This window comes from Temnothorax longispinosus, chromosome 6 (assembly GCF_030848805.1).
Source record: "Temnothorax longispinosus isolate EJ_2023e chromosome 6, Tlon_JGU_v1, whole genome shotgun sequence".
Taxonomy (NCBI): Eukaryota; Metazoa; Arthropoda; class Insecta; order Hymenoptera; family Formicidae; genus Temnothorax; species Temnothorax longispinosus.
In genome coordinates this window covers 2,634,389-2,648,620 of record NC_092363.1, presented here as the reverse complement: position 1 = coordinate 2,648,620, position 14,232 = coordinate 2,634,389, and the positions used below count along the sequence as shown (strand labels likewise).

General features: G+C 31.8%; 4 protein-coding genes across 5 annotated transcripts; 1 reads left to right on the top strand and 3 right to left on the bottom strand.

Annotated features, from left to right (window-relative positions):
- The first annotated feature begins 6 nt into the window (after window positions 1–6).
- On the top strand, window positions 7–1,671 carry LOC139815066 (putative nuclease HARBI1). The gene is made up of 3 exons (XM_071781670.1): window positions 7–565; window positions 638–878; window positions 950–1,671. Exons 1-3 carry the CDS (start codon window positions 180–182, stop codon window positions 1,658–1,660), a joined length of 1,338 nt encoding a protein of 445 aa, XP_071637771.1. The 5' UTR covers window positions 7–179; the 3' UTR covers window positions 1,661–1,671.
- Window positions 1,672–2,088: 417 nt separating this feature from the next.
- On the bottom strand, window positions 2,089–4,630 carry LOC139815067 (uncharacterized). Of its 2 annotated transcripts, XM_071781672.1 has the most exons (7): window positions 4,419–4,630; window positions 3,761–3,893; window positions 3,591–3,683; window positions 3,263–3,508; window positions 3,019–3,199; window positions 2,433–2,545; window positions 2,089–2,363 (listed from the first exon to the last, which is right to left on the bottom strand). In XM_071781672.1, exons 5-7 carry the CDS (start codon window positions 3,051–3,053, stop codon window positions 2,089–2,091), a joined length of 423 nt encoding a protein of 140 aa, XP_071637773.1. In that variant the 5' UTR covers window positions 3,054–3,199; window positions 3,263–3,508; window positions 3,591–3,683; window positions 3,761–3,893; window positions 4,419–4,630. The 2 variants fall into 2 exon arrangements, with proteins under 2 accessions (XP_071637773.1, XP_071637772.1); XM_071781671.1 differs by having other exon boundaries at window positions 3,591–3,893.
- Window positions 4,631–7,971: 3,341 nt separating this feature from the next.
- On the bottom strand, window positions 7,972–10,509 carry LOC139814846 (uncharacterized). The gene is made up of 4 exons (XM_071781338.1): window positions 10,456–10,509; window positions 9,753–10,007; window positions 9,496–9,639; window positions 7,972–9,293 (listed from the first exon to the last, which is right to left on the bottom strand). The coding sequence occupies exons 1-4, from the start codon at window positions 10,507–10,509 to the stop codon at window positions 8,937–8,939; spliced, it is 810 nt and encodes a 269-aa protein (XP_071637439.1). The 3' UTR covers window positions 7,972–8,936.
- A 1,107-nt stretch (window positions 10,510–11,616) lies between these two features.
- Window positions 11,617–14,169, bottom strand: LOC139814845 (uncharacterized; the record flags this gene model as incomplete). The annotated part of the gene is made up of 3 exons (XM_071781337.1): window positions 11,617–13,415; window positions 13,534–13,823; window positions 13,939–14,169. Coding segments are annotated over 3 exons (753 nt in total), but the record flags the coding sequence as incomplete, so codon positions are not given.
- Between the last annotated feature and the right edge of the window lie 63 nt (window positions 14,170–14,232).

The following is a 14,232-nucleotide window of genomic DNA, read 5'->3' as shown; positions in this document are numbered from 1 at the left end:
CTGCGATTTCATTGACGCTAGAAACCAGCGTCAAATATAGTCACGTGACTAAATTTGACGCTCGTCTGATGGAGGGAGAAGTAAGCGGCAAAACGTGCGCGTCGTGAAACCGCCGCTTTTGACTTGCGATAACAGTTTGTCCCCAACAAGGTTATGTTTGTCTGAGTATTTTGAACATAATGGCCTTCATGCAGAAATATCGTACATGGGTGACAGAACGTGCGAGGCAGTTGAATAATGCTCAAGAGGAACAACTCCTGAATGACATGCTACTAATTGTCATTGTGCATGAAATATTGCGGACGAACTCAGAGGAGAAAAAGAAACGGATCTACACAAAAAAGCGTTTTTGGGTACATCCTATATTTAGATTGAGAAATAAGTATGGGTTTTACCATGCAATATATCCAACTCTATCGAGGTATAACCCTAAGTTTAAAAACTATATGCGGATGTCATTATCGCAATTTGAGGACCTGCTGCATTTGGTTGCACTTCATATCACAAAACAGACTGTGACTCGAGATCCCATACCTGCTGCAGCACGATTATCTCTGACATTAAGGTAAGCTGGATATGTTAAATCGAACGTGTTCTTTTCATAAGGACAATATTACATACAGAATCTTTTTTTCAGATACTTGGCTACTGGTGATTCAATGAACTCCATGTCATATCAGTATCTTGTTGGAACTACGACATCAGTGTCAAACATTATTACCGAGACATGTGCAGCATTATGGGATTGCCTTGCTAAAAAAGTGCTTCCTTTTCCATTAAGTAAGGAAGATTGGCTCAATATCGCACAAGATTTCGAAGATTGCTGGAATTTTAATCACTGCATTGGCGCAATTGACGGAAAACACGTTGCTATTCAGGTATTTCTTTTATTTGACATTATCTAATAATGGCAACTGGCGAGCTAGCTATATAATTCCATTTGTTTTAGTGTCTTCATAATGTTGGCTCTTTATATTACAACTACAAGAGCTATCATAGCATTGTACTGCTCGGAATATGTGATGCCAACTACATGTTTACGTTCGTCGACATCGGAGCTTATGGCAGACGTAGTGATGGCGGAATTTTCCGAGATTCTATTGTGGGTCAGAAATTTTATAATAGAGAAATGGGACTGCCAGAACCTAAGAAACTCACGGTCGATAGTGATCCTATGCTATATGTTCTTGTTGCCGATGAAGCATTCCAGTTAACTGATTTCATGCTAAGACCATATCCAGGAAAAGGAGGACTTAATCACGAAAAAAACATCTATAATTATCGCCTCAGTCGTGCTCGTAGAACAATCGAGAATTCTTTTGGAATTCTTGTGAGTCAATGGAGAATATTGAAAAAGCCTATTGACGCTACGGTAAAAAATACAATGCAAATTGTCCAGGCCATTATTTGCATTCATAATTGGCTTCGAAAACAGGTTTTAGACAAAAACGAATATATTTCTGCGGACATGATTAATCACGATGGACCTAGTGATTTTATTCCTGAAAATTGGAGGAAGGAAATTGGTAGTAGTCATGCCTTGAGAGATCTTGGTAATTGTGGCACTAACAATTCTTCTCGAGATGCCATGAACATCAGGAATGAATTTTGCGATTATTTTAACGGCGAGGGTGCTATACCCTGGCAGTATCTTCAATAGCAGTAATTAAAATTATCATCATTATGTTTGATTTTTTTGACATTTTAATTCAATCAAAATTGTATATATAAGTCATTTAATTAATCATAAGTAGACTACAATAATACTTATTTATATTATATTAATAAAATTATTCTTATACCGCTTTTTTTAAATATGTATTACACGTGTACCGTCATAATATACGCAACTACATCCATATTTTGAAGAAAAAAATAAAAAGATCTAAAAAAATTTAAACAATATATTATATAACTATAGAAGTCTATATAACTATAGATTTATTTATTTTGTTAAAATAAAAAATAAAAAAATTTTTATAATTATGCTCGTATAAAAAAATATAAAATGTGTTGTCGGAATCTTCTAAAACATCCAGCTGAAAAAAACTTAGTTATTATTCCTTTCTTCCTGTAGTCTGGAGAAGGTCATTTGGACAATATCATGTAGAGTTCGCATTTGTAGTTGAGGCGACATTTTGCGCAAATGTAATGCTGCTGTTTGTAGCATATATGATCCACCTCATCGAATGGATCATCTATATTTGGTGGTGCAACATTTTGCGCCTTTTCTCGTCTCTCAAAAATTTGGATTAGTTTATCCAACGGATTCGTAAAACCAACTGAAATATTGCTATTAATAGTGGAATTGGTATTGAGTCTTCGTCTTTTTCCACTCGTAAAAGTACTTGATAAGGTTGGCGCTGCAAACAAATTTTTATATTAGTTATAGTTGATATAAAAAAATAATAATAATAAAACAATGATCATACTTTCTGTGCTACTACTGTCATTTGGATTTATGTCAATCGGACTTTCTACTTGAGAAGTTGACTGGTCCACCGATAATAGCTCGTTCTCTGTGCTAGGAATATTACTCGACGTGCTACAATAAATGAACAAAGTAAAAATTACAGAAACAAATTGTGGAATTACAGTAATTTTATCGCTGTCTAATGATGTTCCTGGCACAAAGAATGAGCAATTTTAGAAATTTGGTCGAGTAGTTAGCCTCAAGATCAAGTGCAAAGTCTGTTTGACATGGACAACATATGCAGTAGCTGGGATAGTATAATGGTTGTTATTATTATTGCTATTGTTAGAAAATAATTTAATAATAATAATAAATAATAAATTAATTAATTAAAAATAAATATAGTTGGATTATTATTATTATTATTAAATAATTTTCAAATAATAGCAATAATAATAACAGAACCATTATACTACCAGAGAGCTATTGTTGTCCATGCCATACAGAATTTGTAATTTGTACTTGATCTTGAAACTGATGTCTACTATTGTGTTGTGCCAGGAACATTACTTTATAATAATAACAAAAATCAGTTATTTAATTACTCCTTCGATAGACTGGTATCACGAAGAAACTCCATTATGTTATAATGCTTCCACTTGTGACGGTCCTCATTTTCATTCCTCCCAGATCCACTCGGAAGGTACTGCTCTGACTGGACAATTTTGCGATATGTATCGCGTAATGATTTAAATTTCTGCTGTACAGCAGTTGCGTCGAGTACATCTAGAAAAATCAGATTTTATCATATCCAACTAATCCAACTGTATAATATATTTATCTATTTACCATTCAATTCATCAGCAACTTCTTGCCAGAGTCGTTTCCGGGTTTCCTTGGATCTCCGGTCCACCGGTTGACTAATGTCTCACAGAGGCCTTCTATGTTGGATAGCCAAAATTAAATGTTCTTTCTCTTCTACCGACAATTTCTTTGAGGCCTTTCTTTTGGAAGGAGTTTTAAAATTTTTACTGCCAACATCATTTTCTTTAGATTGACAGCTGGAGTTCGCTAATTGGCAATTTCCTGCCACGACTAAAATTAAGTGAAAAAGTATTTGATTTTATTGTAGAGGAGCAGGAGAGTTTATTATTGTGTCAATTAATCCATAACTTACGTATATGCTGGTTGAAGGTTGCACCAATGTTGACCTCAACTATTTGCTCTACGCCGTCAATGTAGGCACGGCGTAAGCACGTTTTTCCATCATCTACAAACAAAATTATTATTTTAGTGAAATACACCTACAATGTAATAAAATGTACTTATAGTAGATAAAATGTATACTTAAAAGCGGGTAAAAATAGCGTGTCGCCTCATCGACATAACACCCAAATCCCTCCAGACATGCGTGGCCGTCCACATCGGCGACGTTGCAAATTGTTTCGCAAACCCCGCATGTCTGCACCATTGCAATTTCCTAAAAAAAAATTATTATTAATTATTATTTTAATGAAATGGACTAGCTAGCAAAGCTCGATCTTAGTGCTCAAAATCTTATATTACAAATTCAAAATATTCAAACGTTTCGGCATTAAATGGTGGTTTAAGAAAAATTAAAACGACCAAGGTTATAATTGTTTATCACTGATAAATGCCACATTTAGAGCCGAAATGTTTAAATGTTTTGAATTTGTAATATAAGATTTTAAGCATTAAAATCGAGCTTTGTTTGCTAGCCCATTCCATTGAAATTGTTTATATATGCGAACATGACTAATTGTTTATTATTAATTATTTAACATATCCAACTAATCCAAACATAGCTCTATCCCTCAACAAAAGTTATTTTAATCACTCATATATTTGCAGATATATCCAACTATAACCTAAAATGTAGAGTTATCATAACTTATTAATACCCTAAAAAGCAGCATATTTATCCACAAGAATGATCAAAATATTCCATATCTACCATATAATATTAATATATTATATTACTTACTTCATTCTCATTGATGTCACACCCATTGTATAACTTCAAACACGTCAAACCTTTGAATTTCGTAGCACGTTGAAAAAGTTGGAACGGTCTGAACTTTTTCCCCCACTACATTTTCTTGACGCCAAAAGTCACGTGACCCCATTTGACGCTGGTTTCTAGCGATAACATATCTTTTATTTAAAATAACCCAGATAAAATAAAACATAATTAAGACGCAATCTAAAAGACGTCTTATTATGTCCCGATTTTGGACATTGTGCTGTCTGGGAAGTGTGAAAGTGAAAGAAGAGAAAAAGTGAGAGAGGGAAAGAGGGCTATTAGATATTTAACTTAACATATAATATAAATATATAAAATAAATTAATATTTATCGATACATGTAAGATATAAATATTCTCAATTGTAATTGGTTGAGAATCAGTTTAATATTTATATCTTACATGTATCGATAAATATTAACTTATTTTATATTTTTATATTATATGTTAAATATACGTAATAGCCCTCTCTCCCTCTCTCACTTTTTTTCTTTTCGACACTGCAAACTGCAATGTATAATATGTACATTTGCAGATGTAGCACGGACGTGCACCAAAATAATATTTTATCGGAAATCAGTGTCGGGGAAAATGAACGTGGCTACGTAGTACCAATTTCGAAAATAGGGGCTTTCGATGTTCCCACGAAAAAGGCCGGGATGGCCTCTCTCAGGCTTCTCTCTGATACAATAGATTTATAGATATAGTATCATTGAATCAAAAAGAAGTCTGAGAGTGAACGTGCTTTCGTTTTTTAGATGAAACTTGTCCAGTGACACCTCCACGTGTCACTGGACGACACGTCATTGAACTATACGTAAGGTAGGATATTTCTGGTGGGTAACATGCTATGTTCATGATAATCACGATTCTGTTACATACACGATTGTTCGGTTCTACTCCGCGTACTGCATTCACAACAACACATTATAAAAATAATAACTATAAAAGTTGGAATAATTTAAACATAAAAGACATTAAGAATATAAGAAAAGTATATTTTTTTATTTTAATATTGTTAATTTTTTTATAATATATAAAACATATGTATATAATATAAAAAAACGAAATAGAGAAGATTAAATATAATATATACGGCATTGCTTAAATATATGTATGCATGACGAAAAGATGCACAATGCACCAAGCAGTTATAATTGTTTATACTATATAAATTTTTTTGACCGAATATATAATTACGATAGAAACCTTGAGATTTTGAAGTTTAGAATTTTCCTATATACAAACTATATATTTTTAATTAAAAAAAATCAATTAAAAAATTAATTAAGGTAAAACAAATCAATCTGTAGGAGCTCTTTACTATATCACCCTCCTTCAATTTTAAAATCAGCGGTTTTCCTAGCTTTCTTCAAATGCATGTTTTTTTTTTCATTTCTTGTTTCTTAACGTACAATTTTTATATATACAATTTAAAAAATATAATATTACGTTAAAAAATATACGTACATACAATTTAAAATATAAAAAAATCATAAAATATATTACAATTAAATTGCTTACACATTTCAGATATCTAATAACGATAAATTGTGGACAATAACATTAAATATATGAATATATGTATAAATGTGATAAAATTTCGCATTTCTTATCTTTTTTAATGTAGGCTATTTTGTTTTTTACCGAAAATAATTATAATATATAGAGATCTTGATTTGGAATTTTTCTTTACAAAATATTGATTCGTAAATGATACACTCTTAACTATTTGCAACAGATAAAATAATTAAATACCGTAGGTAATATGATTTTATTTCTCAGAAAAGATTGATTTATGTAACGGTAGCGAGATTTATTTATGAATTTTAACTTAATATTTGATAAAGAACGAATAAATAAGGAGTTTATTGTAATTATTGTACAATAAAAATTTATCACATAATATTTAGAATATATCTTAATGTTTTGTCCTAATATTTTATCAATACTTTTTTAATACATCATTGTGTAAAATTGTAATACAGATAAATACAGACTCTAAATACAGATGATAAATACTAACAATTTTTAGTTGTCAATTGGCATGTAAACAATTTGTCTTGCGGTCTACTACAGTAATTAATTTACTGCAAGAAGAGTTTTATTTTAGTCATCTCTAAAGAAATGGAAATTTTTTAATTTATTATTGAGCATTTATTTTAGATTACTAACTTTAGACTATACTTATCTGTACTTGCCCTACGTCTATAATTAAGTACAATTAAAATATATTAATAATGCAAATTATATACAAATATATTTATACAATATATTTATTGTATCTTATTATATTTATATTAATTGTTTACAAATTTTATATAAATTGTATATAAATATATTTATGTTAATATACAATAATAAAATTATCAAAGAAATAACAATATTTGGTAATTATGCAGTTTAGGGGAAGCACCTCCGATGACCTTGACCTTAACATATGTTGTCAAGGTCACCCTCCTGAGTGACCTTCAGAAGGTTTTAGCCGTCGCTCGTTTTTTATTAAAAAGTTATTAACAAAAAAAAGTTTGGCGACCTCACCGATTTCAATGACCTTGATATATGTTGTCAAGGTCATGACTCCGAGTGACCTTCAGAAGGTTTTAGCCGTCGCTCGCTATTCGTTAAAAAGTTATTAACAAAAAAAGTTTGGAAAATATAGCATATATAGGTGCATATATAGGTTAGTTGACGCGCTTTAAACACTTAAATACTTTTAAAGCGCGTCAACTAAACCTATGTAGGTTAGTGATCAACGATTTACTGCTTTAAATGTTGTGTTTTGGTAAAGCAGCGACTTTTTCGCAAAATAAAGTATTCTCTGCTTTAACAAAAAGACTTCAATTTATCAACAATTTACTGGTTTAAATGTTGTGTTTTGGTAAAGCAGCGACTTTTTCGCAAAATAAAGTATTCTCTGCTTTAACAAAAAAACTTCAATTTATCAACAATTTACTGCTTTAAATGTTGTGTTTTGGTAAAGCAGCGACTTTCTCGCAAAATAAAGTATTCTCTGCTTCAAAGAAAAACGTAATATTAGTCGTTTATGCCTCTCAGTACTTAAAATAACTGCTATATTTTCGAAACTTTTTTTGTTTATAACTTTTTAATAAAAAACGAGCGACGGCTAAAACCTTCTGAAGGTCACTCAGGAGGGTGACCTTGACAACATATGTCAAGGTCAAGGTCATCAGAGGTGCTTCCCCTAAACTGCATAATTACCCAATATTTTCTCTCAAAAGTAAAAGATTGTACCAATTGTATTAATTATCAGTTTATGTAAAAAAAATGTCTTATAATATCGGTATAATAGTAGATTTGTATATATATACTTAAAATTAATTTATATAAATTTATATAAAATTTGTATCGCGAAATATGTATGGTAAGTACAATAAAATAGCGTAAACAGTTAAAAATTAAAAAATAAAAAATAAAACAGATTTAACGAAATGTTTGCTACAAATTTTATCAGCAAAATAAGTGCAACAGAACCTACATATATTAACGGAACATACATAATTGCCAGCAAAAAACGAGATTCTGCGATTTCGTAATTATTTAAATAAAATATTCCATTTAAATTGTTACAAAATGATGGATTCTACTCAGTTTCTGCTAGAAATCTATTGTGAGAATTCCTCGATAAATTCTGCTATGCGGTAAAATATGAGCTTAATGCAGATGCAGCTGTCAATCGGCCAATTAAGCAGCCACAATTTTGCTCGAGCAAAACATTGTGGCAAAGTGGCATAATATTTTGCTCGAATCTGGTGGCATACTACTGCAGGATACATAAAGTAAATGTTAAAATAAAAAAATATGCAAATATGATAAAATTGTGCAATCATTTTGATTATGTTTAGTCTTGCATAACGAGATTGTCAGGATTTCGGTGAGCCCATTTTCTTTTGTTAATTTACAAATTATATAAGTATTATATGTAAGTATTATACATACAATACATTGCGACTGCGCACAAATGAAGCTTATTATTATAAATTAATATTATAAAAATTATTGTAAACTATTATAAATGGCCGGACGTTAATTATGATATTAAGAGATTAGACGTACCTCAGAGTTATTTTATCACAAATCAAATGTTGAATATTACTCTTAAACTTGCATATAACTGTTCAAGTTCCAAAGTTTATCTTCTACTAATCTACTCCAACCAAATATTCAAAATTCTCGATTTTTCACGGCAATCGGGCGAACAGAAGTAACATTGAAAAGACAAGATTTCGTTTTCTTCTGTGTCCAATATCGTCGTATTGGCAATACAGAGCGGGTTAAGCCTCATGAACTCCGTTATATAAGAGTCTAAGCAAGGCCTTTTGCAATAAAGGCAATAATTCGTTTCAGTCTCAAGAGACTCGAACTGCTTGAACAACTCAGGTGGTATGTTGTCTCTTTCTTTTCGGTATGTTGATCTACAGAAACATCAGAGCTATTATTTCGGCTCGAATCGTGTATCTTATTTCGAGCGGCGACATGCCATGCCCACAACGTGGGCAGAAAGAAGAATGGATGTGAAGCCAACAAACTTGTTCTTCAAGACCACTTTAGCTGCCAAGATACGAAGCGTCAACTCCTTGAAAATAAGAGTACCATCAAGTGTAAGAAAGTCATTCGTCGAAACGTCCAAAGTTTCCAGTTGCATGTTTATCATACTTCCCGGTAAATAGAACAATTTGTTATTCGATGATCTCAAAACTTGCAAGTTTCGTAGATTTCCGATGCTCTGCGGCAAATATCTCAGCGAGTTGTGGCAAACTATCAGCTCTGTCAAAGCACTTAACTTCCCGATGCACGCCGGTAGTACAATCATCAACTGTAATCAATGACAAATTGTGATTACTAATGACAATGGTCAATTAAATTCATTTCTCCGACAAAATCCGCGATCCATTTATTCCCGTGTAAAGATATAATACAACTTACTGAATTCTTGCTCAGATCCAGAAAACGTAGATTATTCTGAATGGCCGTTTGTTGCAGCCAGTGCCATTCAAATTCGTGGGACGCTCCAAAACCATATTATTCGATAGAACGAGCTTCTCAAGGTGAGGTAAGGTGCCCAAATCCCGTGGCAAAAATCTCAGCGAGTTATGGCAAACTATCAGCTCTGTCAAAGCACTTAACTTCCCGATGATGCACGCCGGTAGTACAATCATCAACTGTAATCAATGACAAATTGTGATTACTAATGACAATGGTCAATTAAATTCATTTCTCCGACGACAGAATTCGCGATCCATTTATTCCTATGTAAAGATAAAATACAACTTACTGAATTCTTGCTCAAGTCTAGAAAACGCAGATTATTCTGCATTGCAGTTGGTTGCAGCCAGTGCCATTTAAATTCGTCGGACGCTCCAAAACTATTGTTCGACAGAACAAGCTTTTCAAGGTGGGGTAAGGCGCCCAACTCTTTTGGCAAAGTGGTGATTCCACTGCAGTTTGATAAGTTCACGTATGTTAGCTGGTACCATACTGTAGGATCATCGAATGTAAGAGAGGATGGAACGTTATTATATCGTTCCGACTGAAGAATTTTTTTAAACGTTTCCTTATTTTCGTAAACATCGTTTGATTCAAGCGTGGAAAAGAGCTATCCGGATTTAGAAAGTTCTTAAAGTGAATAGCGTTAGTGGTTATCGCAATGTGGCCGCATAAATTTTATTGTAATTTTGTTATTATTAAGAAATAAACGTTTCGTGAATTCGTGAATTCTATCGTTGTATGTGATTGATCTGAAAAATACGTTTATTTGATAACGTTTCTTTATATAATTGGAAGCAGAATTGGAAGTTTTTCAAGGACTATAGAAATTATCACAAAATGTTACAGCCAAATTGTCTCTTAAACTTGACACATTATAATTAAAAGAAAAAAAAGAATCTGTTGCGCATTATTCTGCGTTTTATTACCTTGCTTGCTCCACCGCGTTTGCGAAAAAGGGTGAATTATTTTCTTTTCGACGCGGAAATTACCGAAGGTAGTGTTTCCTTACTAGAGTCTCGACATTTACTGACGTGTAATTTCATTGCTGTTTACTTGTTTCGTATATTGACGTTAGATTCAAATCTAAACCAATGTCGAGGTCAACGTTTAAAGTTGATAATATACCTTCTTTTTGACCGAATATAATTACGATAGAAACCTTGGTTAAATTTAAAATTTTCCTATACAAACTGTATATTTTTAATTTCAGAAATCAATTAAAGTTTGATTCAGTAAAAACAAACCAATCTGTAGAGACTCTCTACTACCCGCGTCTACCGGGTCTACCCCCGCCAATTAAAATCGGCGGTTCTTTTTTCTTCAAATGTATCTGTTTTCTTTTCTTTTCGAAATTTTTTTATCGTACAATTTGTATGTAACACACAATTTACGCGTAAACAATATAATATAAGTAACGTACAGAATATCATAAAAAAAAATACATTATACAACTAAATTACTTACACATTTCCGATACCTAGCTAATGGCAAGTTGCGGACAAAACCATCCGAAATGCATATAATATGACGAAATTCGCAATTCTTATCTTATTTTAATGTAGGCTGTTTTCTGTTTTTACCGAAAATAATTATAATAGATGAGACCTTGCTGAAATTTAGACTTTTTCTATACAAACTATATATTGATTAATAAATGATACGTACGCTCTTCTTAACTATAATATCTGTAGTAGATAAAATAATTAGATACCGTATAGGTAATATGATTTGATTTCTCAGAAGAAGTGATCAGTATATAGCGTAGACGCGGTAGTATACGTAACGAAATTTATTTATAAATTTCAACTCAATACTTGATAAAGAACGAATAAATAAGGAAGATATTGTAATTATTGTAATAAAAATTAATCATATAATAATATTTAAAATCTTAAAATGTCTTGTCCTAATATTTTTGTATTAATACTTGTAATACATTATTGTATAATAAAATTGCAATATAACTCTAAATTTATAGATAAATACTATTAATTTTTAATAATTAAATGTGGATGTAAATAATTTGTCTACTAGAGTAATTGATTTGCTGCAACAAGAGTTTTATTATATATATAGTCATCTAAAAAAATAAAAATTTTATAATTTGTTATTAAACATATATTTCAGATTACTAAAATTTCAGGCTACTTTTTACTTTTTACTGTACTTGTACTACGTATAATTAAGTACAATACAATTAAGATATATTAATATACAATAAAAGAGAGAGAAAATATTGTTATCTCTTTGTTAACAATATTTTCTCTCAAAAATAAAAGATATTGTACATCAATTATCAGTTTATAAAAATGTCTTATCGGTATAATAGTCGATTTGTATACTTAAAATTTACTTACATAAAATTATTTAAAATTTATATCACGAAGTATGGGAAATACAATAAAATAGCGTAAATAGCTAAAATCTATGAAAATAAAACAGATTTAACGAAATGTTTGCTGCAAATTTTATCAGCAAAATGCCGGCATAAGTGTAACAAAATCTATATTAACGGAACATACATAATTGCCAGCAAAAATCGTTCTGCGATTTCGTAATTATTTAAATAAAATATTCCATTTAAATTGTTACAAATAAGTGACGGATTCTACTCAGTTTCTGCTAGAAATCTATTCTGAGGTTATCTAGATAGGTTCTGCTGTGGTAGAATACGAGAACTTACTGCTTAATGCAGATGCAGTTGCCAATCGGCCAATTATGCAGCCACAACATTTTATTCGAGCATAATATTGTGCAATATATTTTGCCACAATATATTGTTCGAATCTTATGGCAAACTGTTAGCATTTTTCTTACTGGGTGCGTAAAATAAACCTCAAAATAAAAATTATATACAAATATGGTCAATTTGTGGAATCAATTATTATTTTGATTATATTTAGTCTTGCATGCATAACGAGATTGTCATCATCGGTACGTGAGTCCATTTTTTATTCATTTAAAAATTATGTAAGTATTATATGTAAGCATACGCATTGTATAACGGTATGCAACGGCGCACAAATAAAGATTATGATAAATTAATATTATAAAAATCATTATAAACTCTTATAAATCGTCGGACGTTATTGTGATACTTATATAAAATTAGAGGATGTATCTGTGACTTAGATGCTATTACCAATTTCGATAATATCAGACCAGATCAATAATGTCAATCAAATGTTGAATATTACTTTTTTAGCCCTGCTCACAATACAGCATACATTAGGAATAAGAATAAATATTAATTAAATATTAGGATATGTATAAGATGTATGAATATTCCTGTAATAAATATTAAATATTAGGATACGTAAATGTAGGAATATTTCTATGTATATCTTTTATATATCTTACATTATATTCTTTTTCATCGTGCGTTACGTTTAATTATTATTTCTAATTCCGATACTTAATATTTAATATTTAATATTTAATATTCTTATTCCTAACATGTGCTCTATTGTGCACAGGGGAGACTTTATTAAGTGCTGGTCATTGCTTTAAAGGGTATTTAAACTCTAAGCCGTAAGAAATTGACCATACACAGTCGAATATTCTCTTCAAATTCCATTGTGATTGGTCAATTTCTTACGGCTTAGAGCTTAAATATCCTTTAAAACAAGGTTGTAGACCAGCACTAACTTGGATAACTATAACTATGGTTCAAGTCCAAAAGTTCATCATTTTCTCCAACTAGCCATTACAAATGCTCTATATTTCAAAGCAATCGTACGAACAGAAGTAACATTCGAAAGACAAGATAGGTCTTTCTCTTTCGTCTCCGTCCAATATCGGCATATCGGCAACATAGAGCGAATTAAGCCGCGCGAACTTCGTTATATAAGATTCGAAGCAGGGACTCTTGCAATAAAGGCAATAATTCGTTTTCTCAATATACTCGAGCGACTCAGGCGATATGCTGTCTCTGTCGCAATATGTTGATCTGCGGAAACGTCAAAGCTGTTATTTCGGCTCGTATATTATATTTCGAGCGATGGACATGCGTGTGCCATATGCCTACAACGTGGGCAGAAAGAAGAAAGGATATGAAGTCAACGAACCTGTTCTTCAAGATCACTTTAGCTGCCAAGCTACGAAGCGTCAATAATTGTGTGTGAACGACAATAATGTCAAATGTAAGAAAATCTGCGTTAGTCGAAACGTCCAAAGTTTTCAGCACGTTATTTATCATACTTCCCGGTAAATATAACAATTTGTTATCCGACAATTTCAAAACTTTCAAGTTTCGTAGATTTCCGATGCTCTGCGGCAAGTATTTCAGCGAGTTGTGGCAAACTATCAGCTCTGTCAAAGCACTTAACTTCCCGATGCACGCCGGTAGCTCAGTCAGCTGTAATCAATGACAAATTGTGATTATACCAATGACAATGGTTAATCAAATTCATTTCTCCGACGACAGAATCCGCGATCCATTTATTCCCGTGTAAAGATAAAATACAACTTACCGAATTCTTGCTCAAGTCTAGAAAACGCAGATTATTCTGAATTGCAGTTGGTTGCAGCCAGTGCCATTCAAATTCGCCGGACGCTCCAAAACCATTGTTCGACAGAACGAGCTTTTCAAGGTCGGGTAAAGCGCCCAACTCTTTGGGCAAAGTGGTGATTCCACAGATTCCACTGCAGTTTGATAAGTTCACGTATGTTAGCTGGTACCATACTGTAGGATCATCGAATGTTTAATATAGTTATCTGGATATAGTTGATAATGTCCATCTGAATTCTAGTTGTCCATCTGCACT